This window comes from Populus euphratica, unplaced genomic scaffold (genome assembly GCF_000495115.2).
Source record: "Populus euphratica unplaced genomic scaffold, PopEup_1.0 scaffold7.1, whole genome shotgun sequence".
NCBI lineage: Eukaryota > Viridiplantae > Streptophyta > Magnoliopsida > Malpighiales > Salicaceae > Populus > Populus euphratica.
In genome coordinates, this window is record NW_011499871.1 from 1,413,314 (window position 1) to 1,435,459 (window position 22,146).

At 33.4% G+C, this 22,146-nt stretch overlaps 3 protein-coding genes across 4 annotated transcripts in view; all 3 read right to left on the reverse strand.

Annotated features, from left to right (window-relative positions):
• Positions 1-878: 878 nt before the first annotated feature.
• Positions 879-2,991, reverse strand: LOC105127351 (dihydroflavonol-4-reductase-like). Of its 2 annotated transcripts, none has more exons than XM_011028610.1 (5): positions 2,720-2,987; positions 2,474-2,643; positions 2,175-2,387; positions 1,644-2,026; positions 879-1,165 (listed from the first exon to the last, which is right to left on the reverse strand). In XM_011028610.1, the coding sequence occupies exons 1-5, from the start codon at positions 2,835-2,837 to the stop codon at positions 994-996; spliced, it is 1,056 nt and encodes a 351-aa protein (XP_011026912.1). In that variant the 5' UTR covers positions 2,838-2,987; the 3' UTR covers positions 879-993. The 2 variants fall into 2 exon arrangements, with proteins under 2 accessions (XP_011026912.1, XP_011026913.1); XM_011028611.1 differs by having other exon boundaries at positions 1,128-1,178; positions 2,720-2,991.
• An 8,758-nt stretch (positions 2,992-11,749) lies between these two features.
• Positions 11,750-12,665, reverse strand: LOC105127352 (Avr9/Cf-9 rapidly elicited protein). The gene has a single exon (XM_011028612.1). It carries the CDS (start codon positions 12,438-12,440, stop codon positions 11,964-11,966), a length of 477 nt encoding a protein of 158 aa, XP_011026914.1. The 5' UTR covers positions 12,441-12,665; the 3' UTR covers positions 11,750-11,963.
• A 2,101-nt stretch (positions 12,666-14,766) lies between these two features.
• Positions 14,767-22,146, reverse strand: part of LOC105127353 (Transmembrane amino acid transporter family protein) — a 9,753-nt gene continuing 2,373 nt past the window's right edge. Inside the window, exons 2-6 of the mRNA XM_011028613.1 lie at positions 17,933-18,030; positions 17,095-17,281; positions 16,305-16,435; positions 15,834-16,070; positions 14,767-15,709 (exon numbers count right to left, since the gene is read on the reverse strand). Of these exons, the coding sequence (XP_011026915.1) occupies positions 15,320-15,709; positions 15,834-16,070; positions 16,305-16,435; positions 17,095-17,281; positions 17,933-18,030 (1,043 nt within the window). The 3' untranslated portion in view covers positions 14,767-15,319. The remainder of the gene's footprint in view (positions 15,710-15,833; positions 16,071-16,304; positions 16,436-17,094; positions 17,282-17,932; positions 18,031-22,146) is intronic.

The following is a 22,146-nucleotide window of genomic DNA, read 5'->3' on the forward strand; positions in this document are numbered from 1 at the left end:
CTCCTCTTAATACAAAGTATATGAAAAATATTATTATATGTACAATCATTATTATATTTTGATATAAATTGATGTATTTAACGATAAATAATGTATAATCTATACAATTTAATTGTATGCATGTCGTTACCCAACCTTAAAATACTGAAAAAAGAGTGACTAAGCTCCTTCTTCCTTCAACCCCATGCACTGCAATCTTGAACAAGCATTTGAAATAAAAGAAGGACCTCATTGATGCCATATATATATATATATATATATATATATATATCATTTGCCAACCTTTCATAGTCCACAAAATCACTCATATTAAGTGTTGGGATTTTAAATACAAATCTATCTTCATCAAGATAGGAGGAAACAATTGGTATAAATCCAAATATATAAGTTAGGAATTGTTCATCTTTTTTTGGTTTACTAGTGGCTGGGTCCATGTAGAACGTAAGCATTGTTATAAAAAAGACAGAAAGAAGAAGTTAAACATGCATTCAATAATAAATAATTCTCTTGACCTTTCTTAACCTAAATTGGAGCATAATTTCAATGTGTTTGTTTTTTTTTTGGCTTCTTGGCCTTTCTTTGATTTGTTTATTTCTTACAATTTAGAGGTTGAAGAGAGAATAAAAGAGAAGATGAATATGAGTTATATATATATATATATATTAGGAGTTGCTAATAAAAAAAAATGCATTAAAAGAACTTTTTCTGTCAATTTCCGCTATTTAAGGGTAAATTTAAAAAAATTATAAAGTTCAGGATGCAAAATCATGACCATTTTTTTTCAAACAATATTTTTTTTTCACTTTAGTTTTCTACAATTTGGCCCAAAAAGAAATTGATTGAATGCTTTGCTTTTCTTATAGCGAGGTGAGAGAGGATTCAAATTGGACAAACAACTACTGTTCAAACCAATCAATCAAAAATAATAATAAAAAGTTACCACATCAAACTGCAAATTTAATATCTGAACGAAAAAAAAGAAGTACAAATTATTTATGTGGTTGAGTTCTGAATCTGATTAACTAATTGGAGAGCTCCCATCCTTTTTCCACATTCCAAGCTATCATCAATGATCTTTCTCATGTCATATTTGTACGCAGAGCCCATCTTGATCAACTTTGATGAATCACATTTGATTCCTCTGGTCTCTGGTTCTTCCCTGAATCTAAAATCAAAACCTAGTCATTCCTATATATTAGCAAAATCACGATAGAAAAAATATATGGAATGCGCCCCCTTTTTTCTTTTTTCAAAACTATGTCATAACTGGACAAGCTTGTATTGGCTTGAAAATGTCACATGTAGTATTAAATTCTCTAGTTGTTGATCTTGAGGAAATAACATACTGGTTCTAAGCAGGATCGAATGAATTTTCTTACAGAAAAGGGGTTTATTTTACGGGATGATTTTTTAATGGATGTTACTGCTAATCATATCTCAACTAACATCTACATTCCGCGTCTCCTAAAGAGACTCGGGGTTGAAACCTCTCTCTTGCAAGAAGAAAAAGAAAGGAAGGAAGGAGATGACAACAACAACAAGACGAAGGTTTTACTCAAGAGGGATTTTTAATCAAAATCAGACTATTCAATTTATCCAACACAAGAAAGATACAAAGATCAGAATGAGAGAAGATTTCTTACTTTTCGTCTATCATGAATTCGGGATGGTTTTCTTCAAGGTGAGTTTTAATTTCTTTGACAGTTGGATCGGCAGCTGAACAGAGGAATCTACCTTTCATTGATGGCTTTTCCATGCAAAATATATGTGCTTCACAAACATCATCAATGTGAACAAGAGGAACTGAACCCAAAAGCTCTTCTATGAACTTCAAACCTTGATAGTAACCAAACATGTTGCCTGAAATCTGTGAAAAAATCACCTGTACACTCAAAGGCAAATGGGAGAGTATAGTCTCTCCTCCCACTACACCACACGCAAGAGTCACCACTTCAAGTTTAGCATCCTCAATTTCATTATACCTCAAAACCTCTTTCTCTGCTAATGTTTTTGCACTTGTATATTCCTATGGAAAGGGGGGGAAAATGCCAGTAAGATTTCAAGTTTGTAATTTTTGAAAAGAAAGAACCATGCCATATCCCTTCACAAAAAAATTTAAAACAGAAAGAGCAAGTTTCATACTGTGGTAATTCAGAGTAAGACGGGAGAAATACCAGAACATAATCATTGGCATAAGTGAGTGATAGATCAGGAGGAGTCCAACAGGATTCATCCGTGCAAGATTTATAGCCACTTCCATCTTCATTCAATGGTGATGTTGCCACCACAGATGAGGTGTAGATGAGACGCTTAACAGTTCGTGATTTGACGCAAATATCAGCTATAGCACCCACTCCAGCAATGGTTGCTTCCACTCTATCTTTGAACTGTTCTTCAACTTTCAAAAATATACGTTAATTGCCTGCCCACAATTTAAATCCTAACTACAAGTTTAATGAACACGGAGGCTGACCTGAATGCTTTTGGGATCATGTTGCATTGGAGTGGCAACATGGAAAACAAATTCACACCCTTCAATTGCTTCTTCAAACTCATTCGGACTGTATATATCAGCTTGGAACAGAACTAATTTGGTGTCTGCGTTTGGTAGGGACTTGAGGAGGCCTACTTTGGATTTGTCCGCTGTGATACAAAGAGAACATGTAAGACATCTATGTTAACACCCAAAAAAAGTAACAAAGAGAGAGGAAAGACAGACCCAAACTTCTCAATGTTACATGGACTGTATAGCCTTTCTCCAACAGCTTCTTGACAAGCCAGGAACCAATATATCCAGAACCTCCTGTCACACAGACTTTTGTGCAGCACTTGGCCATGTTGTTCGACGATTGTTCTTATGTTGTTTCTGCTTTTGGGAGGGCAGATCGATGGCGCCTTGCATATATAGGAGGACACTGGAGAAGAACTTTGTCCTGTACCAAGGTTCATTTATCACCAGTAAATTGACGTGGTTGAATATTTTACAAAAATGTGTTCATTTTTTTTTTTCCTTCAGCGTGCTTGCTTTTGTATTTATTTGAATTTCTTTTCAAAAGAGATAAATGGAAGGGTGATAACCCACCATCTTTGTGTTTAATAAATTAAGTGGTGAGCTTATATATATATATATATATATGAATGTATGTATGTATATATAACTCTAATACTTGTCTTATTTACGAACTTTGGATCACTAACCTCATCAATGCTGACAAAAATTCAGAGGATAGAGGTAAGATATTCATGGATTTAGCGATTTGTTAAATCCATCATAATTCAACTGAATCCAAATATATTTAAATCTAAAAATTCTAAATTTTATATTTGAATTAAAAAATATTTTATTTCCTAACACATCACAAACTTTTTACCTTTGATACGTCCAAAATTTTTACCTTATATAAGTTAAAGATACTTTACTTTCCAATGAGTCAGAAATGTTAGCCTCTCTTCTGCCAAAAAAAAATAAAAAGGAAAGGGTAAGCTATAAAGATGAGAAGGGTCTCCTTTCTTAATATTTGACAGAGCATTTCTCTATCTCCAAAATTTCATTCAACTTCTCTGGTGAAAAAATGTCCAGAAGGTTTGGACGCCCTGAAAAAGATGCAAAAAATTCATTTGCCATAACGGCCCATTATTCTAGAAACATGTGGGGGACAAGTACCTGGCACGCTGTCAAGCTTCCAGCAGCAATTTGCAATTTGCGGACCAAATTAATAAACAATAAATAAACTACATGAAGGGTATTAATTAATAGCCACTGGGGATCGGTCCCTCAAACCGTCCAGCCCCTTCTCAAGTTGTTGGGGTCAATCAACAACCACAGGGGATTGGTCCCTCAAACGGTCCAACACTCCAACCCCTTCTCAAGCTGGCGGGGGTCAATGTCATTCGCATGCCGCTCTATCCTCATTCGCACGTCACTCGTATAAGACACATTGAAAATAATTATGACTTGAAAAATAAGATATATATATATATATATATTATTGCGAGAAAACCATATTTTTAAAAATATTAAAAGTTTTTTTAATTTTAATTTTTTTTGATAAAGTAATATAAGAAATAAAAAATAATTATTTTAATATATTTTTAAACAAAAATCATTTTAAAAAACTCATTGTCTCTCCAAGCTCTTTGATACTAACACAGGTTTGACTGGAAACAGAGCGTTGAAAGGAAAGTCAACAATGGAAACAGTACTGGTTCCTGGGAGATAGATGATAGTGCATGCTGTGCCTTTGTCGAGCGTCGCAACTGGTTTCTCCGTGTCTGAACACACAGAAGTTGCGCCGAACAAGTCAGAGGCTACTGAATCATGGCTGCTCTTGGAGAGGTTTTGCTAGGCCCAGTAGATTCCAGGCTTGGGTATAAGGAAACAAGATCAAGAATTTATATACACTGTTCTAACAAACCCAGGCACGCCCTGATATGCCAAATGGGAACCCAAACCGCTCTGTTTTTGTATCTGTACGTATTCCTCTATCAATTCAATGAATTCTTCAAAGTTTACGCCCAGATATCTACATATAGTCACCGATCACATCTCCACAATCACATCCAATTAGACGTTAATAGTAAACGTGCTTCCAATTATCTTGTTAATTGTTGCTGAGGTAGATACCAGGAGCCATGTTTCATAGTTGATTGCAAGCTTCAAAATAGCCCTCCAATTTCCATCTGCTAACATGGCCAGAGAGAAGCACACACAACACCCCCACAGAATGGCCCTAAATGCAAACACCCATTCTATCCAGGCCCAAGCAACTTCCTAATTTTAAGGCCAGTTATCAGCCCATCTAGCAACCTGCCGTCTCTTAGGGCATGCATCATCACTGGTAATGGCGGTGTCTTTTAGTAGCACCCAAGAAGGGGTTACTTTCATGTGAGTGGGGTGAAGTGAATTACTAACCAGAGGAAAGAATTGAATGGGTCCTACTTGTTTTAATTGTATTTGCGACCGTTGGATATGCCTTGTTTGGTGAATGGGTGTGGTGATGGTGGATGTGACAATGATGACGAGGTACTAGAGGAGGACACGTGGCGGAATGGAATGCACATGCCACCGGTGACTAGTTTTGCCGTATTATAGTCAGTCTTTCATTAGTTTCTTTTCTTACAAACAATTAGAAGTTACGAGAATATATTTTTAAATTATGAATTGTTAATTGATAAACTATCTAGCAAATTGAAGTCTGCATAATATAAAGGCATTTTTCGTTAATTTTATTGGTGGAGACGCGCAGAAAGACCTTATTAATAAACATATAATATATCTCAAAAGTGTAAAATGAAATTAACCAAATAAAATGCAAGAAAAGCATCAATTTGATGGGAAAAAGGCCAAAATAGTGGTACTATTTCATCTCAGAGTTCAATTTAATTTTATTCAATTTTCTATGTTTTTCAATTTTTTTTTTAAGAAAAAAAAACTTCTGAGGATTTAGGACCCTCCGGGATAAATAGATCCACCTAGCTGGAAATTATATGGAAGGCCTCCTAAATAACCTTATGGCCCACCTCACCGTTCGAGAGTTGCTGCCATCAAGTTTTATAAAGACGTGGGACTGGGTTGGATCATTTCTTTACAGGCTCAAGCTTCTTACAATAAATGCAGGTACGTTTTTCAGCGGTCCACATTTTCAAACTATTTTATTATCTCTGACCGTGTGGTCTCAGAAAGAGGACACATGGATAGGGATTAGGAAGCATACTTACTCCCCGGGTATGGGTAAATTAATATGCTTCGCAACGAAAATATACCCATCTTCTCACCCTTTTTAAATTATTGAGTTCATGTATTCGGTCAGCAACATTACATGTGATGTAACCAAATAAAACTAACCCAAAATATCCTCCGAAATAGGTTAAAAAAATTCATTGGACTTAGATTAGGTAGTTCGAGCCCATGCTAAGCTGAGAGCACACCCAATAATGAGATGGCAAGCGGGCATTATTAGTGCTAGGTATCTAATTAATATTTAAAAATATATTTTTATTAAAGTTTTATATCATTATATTATATTTAGAGTATCATTAAATTTTCTAATTTGAGCATGTTTTATAATAACAAGTCTGATAACATAAGATATCTTTAATTTATAGTAAATATTCATTTTAAATGAATACATATCTCACGATTTAAAGGATTGATTGACATGCTTAATTATTGAAAGTGAAAAGAGAAAGAGATGACTAAACTTAAAGAAGAGATATTGGTTCAATTCAAACTTGAACATCATTCGGTTATTGGATCATAAGTGAAGCTGTAGAATATGGATTTAGGTTTAGTTTAAACGGATGAAAAATTAAGATATAAGCTTAAAATTTTCATGAGGAGTCCAAGATTCAAAATAGTTGTTTTCAAGTTCAAATTGTAGTAATAAAAGAGAAATCGAAATCTGTCCTACAACCCAGATACTATTTAGTATTCAGCCCATATCTTAAGTTCTAGAAGTCCAAATGAGCTCATTCTTATTTTGTTAGAAAGCTGAGACAAATTCTTAGCACTTTCATGAAGACTATCTGTTCAAATTATGATGTTATAAATGATGTTTTGTTCAAATAAGAAGATAATGGTTGTTACCAAGTCAAAAGATGGTCACCCACTCAATAATTAGTCATCAAATGAATAGTTATGAATTTTAGTCTATAAAAACAGAAATTTGTCATATATTTAGACATCTTGGTTTTCAAATCAAGATTATATTATTACTTTCTTTCTTTATATTTCTGTAATGTTTAAGTTTTTTTTATTAATCTCTTATTTATGCTTTTCATCATAATTATATTCTTATCTAGTTTATTTACATTTCTCTTTTTCATAATATTTAGCTAAGTTTATTATGTTAAGGTAAAAAGCTTTTACAAATGGTGTTACAATATGTATAATATAAATTTAACATGAATTTTAATGTTTATATCTAAAAAAATTTGTTATTAACATGTCTTATTTTTTTATCTTACTAATTCTTAATATCTTACTTGTTAAATGATTAATCTAGATTTGTGTTATATAACCCTTAATACAATAAATACTTGACACTTTCATAGCTTATTGTATGATGTAGCTGCACTTGTGCTATGAAAGGAACTGGATTTGTTATCGTAAGTTAACATCATGAATTCCTGATAATATTTACAAGTATAGTGTTACTAAAATAAGATAATTAATATAATTATGTTAAACATGTATAATGAACTATTAAGGATAAATCATCCGATTGGAACTTCCTTTGTGTGTGGTTTCCAATTGATTAATAAAAAGAGTTTATACTATACTTATTTCTAATACTATTAGTGGATTCTCGAACCTTAACAGTTGCTTTTATCTTTGATTAATACTCACATCAATATCACATCTCAAAAATTCTCTTTGACTCCTTTTCATTTATTATTTATAATTTATATAGTTGATCTCTATGTGGTTCGACCCCGGTTTTATTGGGCTATTTATTACTTTGATACTCCTATACTTAGGATAAGATATCAATCTTTTGATTGTGTTAGTGTTCATCCCAACACAAGGGTTGAATTACTTTTCAACCTATTCTCTACACAGAAATACAAGATTAATAAGTTATAAATACATCATAAATCTTTCATACTCAAAGTTCATAATCTTTTTATTCTTAAAATTTTTGGCATACATATTTTCAGACTCTCTCTAAATTATCATTACACTTTTCCTCTATAAAGTTACCAACTTTACCATTAGAGAGTCCCCACATCTATTAAAGGAGACCTTTCACATATATCAACTACCACCCACCTTGACTTACTAAGCACTAACTGTTACTCCTATAGTTATTAACCACCTTAACTTACTAAACATCATCTCCTACTACCAACCATCTGAACTTTCCATATCAAGCCATTAGACACTTTGATTATAGAGAATGAATCAGATTGCTTGAACTAAGAGATTAACTAATTATCCAACACATCAACCTTATATCTAAGAATCTTGGATCTTAAAACTCAACTATTGGTATCGTTTGTGAAAAACTAATAAAAAAAACCATTAGTTTCTAAAACTTATTTTTGGCACTTCAAGGCCATTTCATGGTATACAACTAAAACACATCTAGATTCAGATGCAAGACAAATCTACCCGTTACCACGAACACTTCTACCAACCAGACCTTCAATAGCTTACTAGTTAGACATGACTCCTAACTCAGATCGTGTTGGCAACCTAAGATCAAAATCAGATCTTGCTACCTTAATAAGTTTTAACACCCTTAGAAACACATAACACCTCAACGCCATGACCATTAGTCTCACCAAGAGCCTATAAATGAATATATAACTATTGTTCCATGCCAAAATCCTCAGGATCCTAAAAGCTAATATAAAAATGACTAAGAGATAACTTATACATGAGTATACCTAAGAGAATGACTGTAGCCCCCATAAGTGGAAGGGTTCTTTCTTGTCCAAACAAGATTTGAAAACTTGACTTTTCAAGGATTATATTTTCATAAAAATAAGTTTGGACAACTATGATGGCTTGGCTAACCCGAGAGAGTAGGTACAGAATGTGCACAGTAGTTTGAAGTTGTTCATTTAGAATAATAGCTTATTGTGCAAAATCCTCCTTACAACCTTGTGAAGGTTTACGCATGTAAGATACAATAATTTAGAGCCAAGCTCTATTGAAGGGTTTAATGACCTCTATGTTAAGTTAGGAGCACGTTTCAGCACTAATATATGAGTCAATAAAAGCACTATGGAGCTATTTGGTGTTACCCAACAAAAGGGCAAGTCTACAAAAGTATATTTAAAGAGGTTCAATGAAGAGATGCTCAATGTGAAAGAATTGCTTGAGCTAGTAGCCTTAAAGGCTTTTATAAGAGAGGTAAAGGAACATGCCCTCTAGAGAAAACTTTATAGCTTACCAAATAAAAGCTTGCTCAAGATGAAACAGATCATGAAAAATCATATATGTATGGAAGAGTTTAATTTTCTAAAATATGAGCCCCTATTTTTACATGGAAAACTAGTATAAATATTCCAAGCAAAATCATTCTTCTAAAAGATTTACTACCCCTTTAATCAAAATAGGATCACCCATTTAAGGTTATTAGGGTAGCCAAGGTGAACGCCTACCAACTCCGTGACATGTTTGAAAACAATATCCCCTATACTTGGCACTTAGATCATATTATGACCACAATTCTTAGAGAGAATATAGGTTTATTTTTTAAATATAAGTATTATATCTTATATACATTTCTTATCTATAAATTTCCAATGCATTCTTAGACTAACACATTCTTCAGGTGACGTATAGGAACATCTCATAATTTCACAGGAGGTTGATTTGGATCCTTCATTCTTTAGGTGATACCTTATGACCTCTCACCAATTTATCAAAGGTTGATATGAGATCTTTTATTCTCTAGGTGATGTTTAAGGATCTCTCACTAATTTATAAGGGGTTGATCTTGGATCTCCTACCTTTTCAATGTAGTCTCGGACTAGCACTACTCTTTAATGAGAGGCTTCTAAACCCCTATATAATTAGTAGAAAGATCACATACCTCTCATACTTTAGTGCAACCACCCGTATAGGGATGAACTTTGTTTTTTTAGTACAATAGAATCACCTTTTTTGAGTTTTCGTTAGTCCTTTAGAAAATTTTCTAAATATGGACGTCGTCATAGTTCACTCTTTTTAGGTTCATCTCATAATTTTAGAATATTTAATAAGTATATACTTACCCTCTATAAGTTTCCATCAGTCACATAGAATTTTTTAAGTATGGGTTTCTTCTCTATAAGTTTTCTTGACCTTTTATAAAAAATTTCTAAGTATGAAGTCTTTTATATCTCACCATACTCCCATAAGAGTTTTTATAAACAAGTTCCTTTATAGTTCCTCTTTATAGATTTTTTTCAAGTATGGTGCACGCCCTTATACACGAGCCTTTTAGTTTATTACCCAAGATTTTAACTTATGTTCTCATATGAAGAAAATTCAATGATCTTGTCATGGTAATTTAGTATTTTTAAAAATCTTTGTAAATTAATACGATAAAGTCTTGGGAGGCTATTGATGGATTTAAATAAAACAGACCTAAACCCCCAAAAGATAAACAAAAATTTCTCTAAAATAGACATAAAAAACACTCATTGGACTTAAGCTAAGGCTACCAAGCCCAAACCCATGCTAGGATAGGTGCACACTTAGCATGTAAGGTATTGGGCATGCATCTCAGCACCTTATATGTTAGGTGTGTACCCAACACTTGGCTGGGCATGTTGCCCAGCACACAAGGTGTTGGGTGAAAGCCTAGCAGAGGTGCTGGGCATGCACTTCAACACCCTCTTGGGCTAGAGTGCGCTCCCCGAGCCCAATATGCTTGGGTCTCGACAACACGTTTAGACATATTTTTCCATCTTTAATAGGCTTAAATATCTTGTCCGAGCCCAACACTCGCTAATAATTTTTTCTAGGACCCCACGCAGGTCCCCCAATATTCTTTACTGATCTTATACATATTATTTTCTAGTAGAATATAAATCAAAATATTACAAGGATGAAATTGCATTTCAGTCCCTGCACTTCATATAAAGACAAGATTTATGAGTTATAAATACACCATGAATCATTCAAACTCAAAATTCACAATCTCTATATTTTTAACACTTTTTACATATATATTTTTAAAGTTTATTTCTTTAAAATATCATTACATTTTTAATTTCTATAAATTTATTGACTTTACTATCAAAAAGTCTCCATGTCTATCAAAGAGGATCCTTTTCAAGTACCAACTATCAGCTATATTGGCTTAATAGACATCAATTACTATTACCATAACTACTAGCCACCTTGACATACCAGACATCACTTGCTACTATCAACCACCTAGGTTTTTTATATCAAGTTATCAGACACATTAATAAAAAAAAAAATTAGATTAATTGAATTAAAAAATTAATCAATTACCAAATATATCAATTTTATTCTTAAGCATTTTAAATTTTAGAAGAAACTTGTCAATAATTTTAAGTCAACAAACGAGGTTAAAAAGTTTATGGTGTGAAGCACTTTTAAATTTTAACCACCAAGAGATTGTTTTAGATGAATTTACGAATTAATTGAGTAGCTATATACTTGTCAAATCATTAAGTTTTCAAGACGCAAGCTCATAAAATCAAAGAAATTAGTTAATGGCTTTGACTACTAGATCTAACTACCCTTTTAAGGCAAACTATATTGAAATTGATCAAAGAAAAACAAGCAATACGGAGTTGGACATCACTTTTTATACGTGTTCAACTCAAGTTTATGTGATTAATTAAATTAGATGGAGTAATTATATTATAAAATCACTATTTTCGTTAAACAATAATGCTTTTATGGACACAAATAACATTCGTAATTAATATTCGAATCCTTGTTGAAGCTTCATGATGTGGTTTGGGACAATTTAAGAAGGGAGATGATGCAAAAATGTATCCTAATGGTAGCATGATTGAAGTATTAGGTTGGCCTGCCTTAATTGCCAATAATGACTCCTGGCGATATTAGACATTTATAAGCACTCTAAGTTTGTTTTCTTTAAAAAAATTATCTGATTGTGAGTACTGAATTAAGCTAGCCAATGATCAGCTGCAAGGCCATGAAAATTGGAGTCATGCATCTCACGAATTTGACCTTATTCTGCACATTTGATCAATTGAAACTCTCAGCTATATAATTCAAGAGAAAATCGAGAATAATATTGGTTCAAACTTCTTAACCACAAGAAATTGACCTCATTAGCAACTTCATTAGTTATTCAAACCATGAACTGGTCAAAATTTTAATTTCTTAAGCAACATGGACAGAAAGAAGAATTAAAAAAGCCCTCCTAAAACATCAAATTCTATTATAAACACAAAATTCTACAGCATAGAAGACATTAACTAATTAATATTCATGTGATCTACAACCAGGTAGAGTGTTAAGCTCATGAAATACCGATGGAGGCGGCAGTAAACCTGTCGGATACAGTCTTTCTTACCAGTGAATTAATCTCAGGCGAAAACCCTCCAAAATCAATTTCAGGCACTTCCGGAATGGTTGTAAGAGCTCCGGATTTATCATAGATGACGTGGTATTCATCTTGCAATCGCTCTTGAACCCGAAACCTTTGTTTAGATTTGAACATGGATTTCAGGAATTTGTTGAGCGACCGCGAAATCTTTGAAGGTTTCTTAGGTGGTGGAGGAGGAGTTAGTACTTGACGATCAGGAAAATGAGGCATGGATAAGGTTCTTGAATTAATTGCTGAATCAAGTTGACGCTCGAAAGACTTAAGCTCAAAGGAGTCATATAGTGAGCTTCCACAATCCCATACAAGAGCCTTATTATTAGCTTGTAGGTTTTTTTGGTTTTGTTTCTGTTTCTGTTCTTGGCGTTTATTCTTTTCTTGAATCTTCTCCATATCGCAGGAATAGCAAAATACAAGCGAACAGAGTGAGACAGATCGAAGGGGATGGATATAGCTAGAAGAGAAGAAGATTTGAGAGAAAAGGAAATTAAGAGATGGGAAGGTTGCAACTGCACTTGCTTTCCTAATGGTAGGTTAATAAGCAAACGCGTTGGCTATGACCTAAAAAGAAAGCAAGAGTTACAATCTTCACGGCCTTCACACATGGACCATTGAATTTACCATCTTCAATGTCTGCATTTATTGAACGATGGTCGCCTTTAGACTATCTTGGAGTTTTATGTATATTTAATAGATTGGTATAATATATAAAGCAACATTTAGTCACATTTTTAAGGTGCTCTTGACGTGACCTCAATCCTGCCACTAAAAGTTAATCATACATTTACAATATATAATCGATCACATGATTATACATCCTTCTTCCAATATCTGCAGAACACAACACCATCTTGTCCTTTTCTCGAGTGTCTTGTTGGCTTAATTTGATTTACGTTAGAAGATTTGTAAGGTATAATTTGATTATATGTGAGGTAGCTAGGTGGCTTAATAATTTTAATTTGCTGGTTGAGCTACGTGTGCACAAGAACTCCTGTGAATAAGGGGCATTGTGAGGGAGACTTGTAACCAAATCTTCAAAGATCTAACTTGGTTTATTATGTCTTAATGACTCTCTAATTAAATTATGGCATTGATCATTATATTAAGCATGCATGCAGGAAGTGAACAGCTGTTTTCTTTGTTTTTCTTAATCAAGGGTGTGGATCCCCTGTTTGATCATGCAAGCAACTGCTCTGAACATGCAGATAAATACTGTGATGTCCATGTAATCTCTTTTTTTTCTTCATTTCATGCAATTCTGATGTGAATACCTTATTATTCTTTCTATTCTCTGGTCTATTATTGCTCTCTCCTTTTTTTAACTTGCGTTCCTTGTAGGGGTCCTCCCTGACACTAAGCCTTAAATGTATAATCTCCTTTTTTTCTTCATTTCATGCCATTCTGATGTGAATACCTTATTATTTTTTCTATTCTCTGATCTATTATTACTCTCTCTCCATTTTTTAACTTGCGTTCCTTAGAGGGGTCCTCCCTGACACTAAGCCTTAAATTAAATAAATTGTGTCCGAAGTCACTTGAGGAAAATAAAAACAGAAATAAAGATTGAAGCCTAGCTGGCACCGTGTGACAGTTTAAGTAAATTGTGTCCGAAGTCACTTGAGGAAAATAAAAACAGAAATAAAGATTGAAGCCTAGCTGGCACCGTGTGACAGTGAAAGTGGCTCATACGTGCATGGTTTAATCTCCCTTTCAAAATGGGAGGTTTTATTTCAGCACAAGCACAAGTATATGCAGCCTTAATTTGCCAGATCTAGTGAAAAGGATAAAATCAAGGATCATCATAGAATAGCAGAATAACGTTACTCCTTATAACACCTTCGAATATTTAAGCATTTGTGAAAAAACTTCACACAAAAATTGAATTTTTCATGGGCTATGATCCTAAATCAAGGTGTATGAACTTCGTGTGCGGGATTGGTTATATTTGAGAAAAAACAAGTTTTTCATTGAACAAAAAAGTTGAACGAAGAGCTAAAAAAATATATTGCATTTAATTGTTAGATTTGAGAACCTGTTTTGTTTACCTAGTGATCCAAAACATTATAGATTTTGGTCAGTTAGCTTATATTAAAACATTAAAACGTGAAGAGTTATATGATTGGTAAAAAGATTGGTGTCTATCAGTGGTTATAATTAATGCTCTATTATCGGTGTAGGGTTGATGATTATCAGTATTATGTTACCAGTAAATAATCATAAGTGAGAAAGGAGGCACTTGCTCTACGTATAATATGGTGCGTGTTCGCATTGCTATTCATACTAACTATTAAAAAGTATTGAAGGTTTACACATTCAATTAACAAAAACAATAAAGAAACTCAAATAGAAAATATCACAAAATCTGCATACTAAAAATATAATAATTCTCTACTACAAATAGGAAACGAATGGGCTTCATAATAATGATTTAATTAAACGAGGGATAGGTCTTTTAGTATATGTAAATGGTAATTTTGTTGGCTGATGCTTGATAAGATTGGTTTAATTAACCCCAAAGAGAAAACTCTCTCTTTCAAAAGCTTTTATCTCACATCACCGAGGCTGGCCGTGACGCCACCACCCAAAAAAGTCGTCTTTTATTACCAAACCCACTACAAACTTAACGAAATCCAAGAATCAATTACATGATGTGCGAACCCTTAAGAGGCTGAAACAATCAACTGTTTGGACGCGAACCCTACATGATGTGACCGTTACCTGCTCATGGAATAAATTTCATTTATTTTATAGAAACATAGGTATTGCTACCTGATTTTCCAAAACAACCATGCGATTAAGATTTTGTTTTTCTCCAATTTCTGAAGAAACAATGTATGTCCTTACATAAGCTAATGCTGTTCTATGTGAAAAATAATGGCCTGAGATCCTCACAGGAAACGACAAAAAACAAGACCTTTGAGGAGAACGGTCCTTGCCGCTTATTAATGCAAAGGTCAGATCAGCATTTCAATGACACCATGCTCCACGGCACTTTTATAATTCTAATTTGCTGTCGCATATCTTATCTCATCCTTTTTGCCTAAAATACTGTGCCTTTAATGCAGTGACAGTATACAATTTATCAAGTTATCCAACTATTGATTAGTATGTTTGGTGCTATAAGCTGAATGCCTTCACCTCAACTTTGTTTCATCACCGTGTAAATGATATTTCACTTCATATTGGTATGTAGCTGTGCACTTTCTGGATCTTGAAGCAGCTAATACCTGTTGCATTGGAGAGCACGAACACCGATTTCATTTACTTTCAAGTTAATCTACCACATTGCTGCTAAATAGCTTGAACTTTTTGGCATCAAGGACCAATTTCCTTGTTGAGGAGAATGCACCCATGAGTCCTGCACCTGTAAAGACAACCATTATGGAGAGATTGAGCCAGTACGTGAGGGATGATTTCGGAGGTTTGAAGGTCATGTTGTAGAGGAGCATTGGAAGTATGAAATCTAGAGGGATGAAACCAATAGCTCCTACGACACCATTGATGTCTCCAAAGAAAGGAAGCATGGCCGCCATAAATCCACAGAATATCATATAAAGAGTCCGAAGAGCTATCCTCGGAATTAGATTCCTTTTGGAGAACATTCCTTGCTGGACATCAGCAGATTTCTTTTCCATGATCTCATAAGCTACTTGAGAATAAACCTGTATTATGTTGGGGAAATGTTACCTCAATAGAAATGAAAGTCTGAAACCTAAAGGAAAAGAAATGGGAAATGGCTATTCAAATTTTCTATAGATTATTTGAAGAGTGAATCTGTGAACTTACGAGGCCAATAGCAAAGAGCTGAAGCAGAACAAAGACAACACCCATGCCAAGAACCCATGTGGGGGCCAAGGAAGGCTCCTCATCAGGCATTAGGCTTTTGAGAATGTTTGAGTTAGATTTGTTGCCGAACACCCAATATCCAGACATTGCAGTTGAGTAGAAAGTAACGAGAATTACAGTATAACACATCAAAAGGCCTTTTACCATCTTCCCAGTAGCAGGTGGAGCCAAAGTAGCCTGTATTCATGGCGTAGCAGAATTGTATCAATAAAAGCATGTATCAAGACCATCAAGTATTTTTCATTTTTCTTATAGAATGATCCCTTAACCAAATTATTATTCACACAGAATTAACTCACACCTCATTCAGGAAGAATGATCATGCAATTTAGTTGAATCAATCTAATTTTATAGTCTAGTTGGTTCGGAAGTGTTCAACATAGGATTTATGAAGTATGAGCTGAAATTTACTTGTATTTCAGGCAGTATTCCATTCCCAAAGATTGCAGCTATTATGGAGATGGAAGTGAATGCACTGAAGACCCTTGCTGACTCTGAAGATTCTAAGGAGTAGTCCCTCGGAGGGGCATTTTTTGACAGACCTACAAGGCAAATGCAAGATGTGAAAAACATTTTCTTATTTCAAATAAGATTTAACTCTTGCAGGGTCATTTTAGGTTGTCCCCAAGATAACAAACTAAATTTAATAAACTGAACGAACACATGTTGACAAGTTCAACTACTTCCTCTGGAAATTATTAGGACCAATAGTTAAGGATCACAAACCAATCTAATAGTCAGGTTCCGTATCAAAATAGGCCCATGTCTGACCTAGCACCATTTCAATCATACGTTGCACTTTCCAAGATGCACAAAACCTATTAACTACTCATTAGTAGCATTGTGGTGAGGGCACAGGATGTGAAAAGGATGGATGGCCTAGGATTGAATTCCTATCCTATTCCCGACGTGTAATCTTATTCATCTTTCATTTCAGGGGTTCTGGCTGGTTTTAAAAACTGGTTACGGTGGTTGCAGCTACTCCACGAGACGAAATCAAGTCATAAATCACAGCTAGAATGAACATTAAATATCTATTTCATTACGGGATTTGAGTTGAAAGACTGCAATCAGGAATTCTGCTTTGCTTAAAATACAGTGTTGAATGGCATTTCACACAGTTTCATTTGTCTTCATACCATCTAAATGCCATTGATCAGGCAACTGACATAAATGAAGATTGAAAGAAAGGTCAATATACCTGCATGAATACAGGCACCGACAACAACGAAACTGTAGCCCAAACTGAGAAATAGTGAAGCCAGATTGATATGTCTGAGGGAGTGGAACGTTGGAAACTGAGAGAGAACTATCATCACCACTGTCACCATTGCTATGAACTCGTACAGCTTCAGGGGTCCATCAGGAGAAAGACTCGAGTACATGATCTTCAGAGCTCAAATTGGAAATCGGAAAAGGAACAAGCAAGTTAAATTACCATTAAAAATCCAGGATTACATTTAGCTGTAAGAGCTACAAACAGGTGCAAGATGGTATTACGTCAAAAGTCCGCCAAAACCCTGCATTTTAAATCTGCAAGAAACTAATGATTCTCTGTATTCACAGTTTGCCCCAAATAAACGCATATTATTAATGAAGGTTCCTTCTAGTATTTCCCTAAATAATCAGTAATATTTGGATTTAGCTCAGAACACAACACGGAATCACTTGATGGAAGTGTCAATGACCTTCTTTTTTTTTTTATGGGTGATCAAAACATTTCCAAATGTCTACGAACGTTAATTCTGTGATGAATATAGAATGATCTAGTGTCAAAAATATCATGAAACTGAATTTGGCAGACACTGATGCCTTCAAATTCATGCTTTTTCCTACTGTCATCGTGTGAAATGAAAGTAATCAGATTCGGACAAAAACCATTACAAAAATTGGCTTGCAGAAAAGATTAAGTCTGTCTCTATTGCAAGAAAAAGATAAGGATTAGTCAAGTTTAACAAGCAAAATACCAAGACTATATTGGAAGGGAGCATTTTCTATCAGTTTCTGCATTATAGAAGCATTAAGAGAATGAACAAAACCTGAAGGCATTCCCCTGCAAGCAATATTGCTCCTATACCAACTCCCGTATTGATGGCTGTTTGAATAACTATGACAAAATAAAACATCCATCCGGACCCTGTAAGAACATAGAAGGCAAAACTTCAAACTTCTGTTTTATTAGTTCTTAGGTTAAGCTTTAAGCTTCAAATGATTGACAAAGAGTTATATTCATCAAAAGAAATAAAATCACAAGAGTTGCAATATGCTCGTTTTCCCTACTTGAAATACTGACATCAAAGAGAAGCGGCTAACCTAGACATGTAAACAAAAAGAGCACCAAAGAGGGTTTTTTCCCCCCATGTCATTTTCTAATAATTGCACAATCTAAAATTTGATTTACAACATGCTCTGTCATGAAGTCTTAAATCTCTATGTAGCCTTCTATGCTGAGCTTCAATGGAAAGAATATTGCTAATTAATCTTCTTCTGAAATCACTTTCCAAAGAGTCTCATGCTTTAAGGATGGATTCCATAAATCCAATGGTTAAAATTTCTTTAAGTGATTATGAGAAGAATATTTGGGTAAATGTAGTATTCCATTCATTAATAGTTCTCCAGTATCAAGCGCTGCTAAGAAACAGAGGGCTGCTCTCCTATATATGTCTTCGAGTAATTTCAAAAGAATAATAATCATCACTTAATTCATTCCAAGTTTCGACATAAAGTAAAACTAAATAAATTACCAATGAGATAAATTCTAACTTAGCGTGTCGTATGGACATGATCGATGACAAGCCCTGTGAAAAACTGGAGTTTGGCTTGACACCTTGCTTATGGATATTCTGACCAAAAAGATCAGGTAGTACCCATGGCCAGAAAAAATGAAAGAAAAAGAAAACAGATAGCATATTGACAAAGAAGTGGATGTTTCATTATCCTCCATTGAGTCTTTTTTTTCTTTTTCTTTTTTCAGGATACCTCCAATGATTTTAATCATGCTAGATATTGCTTACACTTATTTAGACATCTTAGTTTCTAGAGCATCGTCTAGATTCCTCAGTCATTCCATTTCACAGCTTTATTGCAGGCAGAAGCAACAAGGGTAGCAGCAAACACAAAAAGAAGGAGAATGAACGGAGAGAGAGTTAAAATACATAAAATTCTAAAATGTTATTTTATTTCTGAAATATTAATCGAATAAATTTTGCATCTCTAGAGGTTTACAATGTTGAGATACGAGAAGGATTAATTGATCAAAAATTCTAGGATTTGCGGTTTAAAATCCTCATTGAACTGGTATTTAGAACCCTTGTTCATATAATAGTTTAAACTTATCTTTATCCTATAACCTCCCAATAAAAAAATGTGTCATGTATTCAGATTTTTAAGTGTGTGTGTTGTACATCAATGAGAGCATGAGAGGTTAAATACTTGAGTGTTTAATGTTTTCAATAATCGGTAGAAGACCTTGGAAGAAAAGGAGAGCAAGACAGCAAGGAAATTATTTTCGAACATCTATACATGTTATTGAATGATTGGATCAGGGCTAACATTAAGAAAGAGAACTTTCTAATTACGAGGCCTCCTTTCTTTATATATACTGCTCAAGCAGTTTTTCCTCCCAGAACTAACCTCAGTAAAAGGACACCAAAGATCTCAGATAAGTTAATGTGGGAGTTTACTGAGGGGAAATGAAGATTGACCAACTCAGGATCAACAAGTTGAGAGGAATGCCAAAATTAGTTAATTATCTCTTTGTAAATAAAAATAGACTCTGACTTGCCTAAATAAATCCTAATTGGAGAAATAAACAGTGTAGTGAGCAATAAAGCCAACAAGAAGTCGTATTGCTGGAAATAAGAAGAAACTATAGTTAATAACCCCAAGAAGACGTATTGCTAGAAATAAGAAGAAACTATACTTAATAACCCCGAGAGCTCTAACCTAACTGGTTAGGTGCTTTTTAGAGGTTACAATTTGAGTCTCATAAATCTTAAAGTTACTAAAAATCTTAAAGTTACTAAAAATTTACATGTTCATTAATTTTATGGTCTATGAAATTAGCTGAGGTACACACAAAATAACTTAGACATCCATATTAATTTAAAAAAAAAAACCTATACTTAATAACCTTTATTTTGTGCTTTAAAAAAGGTTAAGAAAGTGTTTGCTAATGTTCTAGCCACTTGAAAGAAAAATCAAGATATGTTCTAAGGAGTAAAACTTGCTTTGGAAGATTTGGTTCTAATAATTTGCAAATTTTTAGATTAAGATCAATTATAAAGTTATAGGTTATCAAAGATTTATATATCATTCATAAAGAAAATAGGAAAAAAAAATACCTTTAAGTTGGGATTGTTTATGAACTTTAAAAGATTACTTGGTGCTTACATTTAAAAAGATATTGCTTATATGAGAATTCTCGTTGTTAAACTGAGTTTTTAAGAATATAGTTTAAGCAAGGGTTTGTTAAGATTAGAGAAAGATTTCTAAATCAAGAATTATAGAATTTACATTTGGAATCTTTATTGAATTAGTATTTAAAATCCTTGTTGGAATATAATAGTTTGACCTTATCTTTATGTTATAATCTTCTTTAAAATATAAATGTCATGTTTTCAGAGTTTTATGTTGTTTTCTTATAGATTTTATTTTTTAATTGAGAAAAAAAGTACAAAAACTAACCTAATTAAAGATTTGTATAGTGTTGAAAGCCTTGGTAAAGAAAGGAAATAAAGATGAGATCTCTGTAAATATTCAATTTTATAGGTCTTAACATTGATTAATAATTAATTTTATTATATTATCAATCAAGAATGAAAAATATAATTAATTTTAAATAGTTTCTTTTTATTTATTTTATTAAATAACAATAAGGGTTGTTATTCTTGATGCCTATTCTTCTTCTTTAGCATTTCTAACCCCATCACCTCCGCCAATATAAAGAATTTCAAAACTGTTGGCTATATTAAAACAGCTACATCATTGGCTCATCATTTCATTGAAAATTATAAAAAATAAAATATTTAATTCATAGTAATAGTGATGTAGACAACCTTGCTGAAACTAAAAGTTTTAGATATTTAAATGAGCATCTGCCAGAATTAAATAGGAATATGTCACAAACAGATTATATAGATAGTCTAATATATGTTTTTATTGAATATTAGAATAAATATAGGACCAAGACGAGGTTTGGTTGCGCTAAACCAGTATAGTGACTTAAAAAGGCTATAACATGAGATCTAATTGTTGGATCGGGTTCAAAGTTTTCTAAGTGATTCTATAAGCAGTTTCCATCATTTTATTATTTGTCATACCATTAAATCTCCTGAAATTGATCCCAAAAGTAGTTGTTTGGACCAAATTTGTTATTTTTCCTAGGTTTGTTTTGGATTTGTTGTTTTAGTTTGGATTTTATGTTTATTTCCTTTATGCTTTTGGATTTTTATTTTTTTCTAGTAGAGGTAGGTTTTTTTGGTATATTTAAACGTTTTGTAAACCTCCAAGGAGACATATATTACTAGCTTTATTTTTTAGAGAATAAAACTATGAATTCAGAGTTTGCATCTGCAATTCAAAGGGGTTTCAAAAGAGGACTAGTAACACATTGGTATTTTCTATTCTACGTGCATCATCAAGAACAAAGTCTACAATCTGATAAAAGATAATGGCACCTGCGAGAATGTGGTGTTCATGAAGATAATGAAAAAACTGCAACTAGCAATTGAACGTTATCCTAAGCACAATGAACTAACATGATTAAATAGACATTTCGATAATTGTTGATAAACACTATCTTATTTCCTTTTTTATAGTACAAAAGTATTTTGATAGTGTTTAAAATGATGTGGTGTTGATAGATGCATGCTACATTTTATTATACAGGTCATGGTAGTTTGATAGAAATGTGGTGTATGATGATAGAAAAAACATATATATCCTTAGCATTAAAGGAAACATATAGTTTTGGCATCTATAAAAAAGGTGGAGACGAAGACTAAAAATATAAAAAATTTGATGTCTTTATTATAGTTAATGGAGGAAAGAGGGAATGAATGAGTAATATATGTCTTTATACCTAATAATAGCACATTTAAAGGAGAGAAAGATGTTAATGACAATCCTAAAAAAGTACAAGGTGTGTTGACAGAATTTGCAAATTAGATGCTATAAAATTTATATTAGGATTACCTCTTGTGAGCTCTCATGAGTGAGAGAGAGAGAGAGAGAGGATATATATATATATATA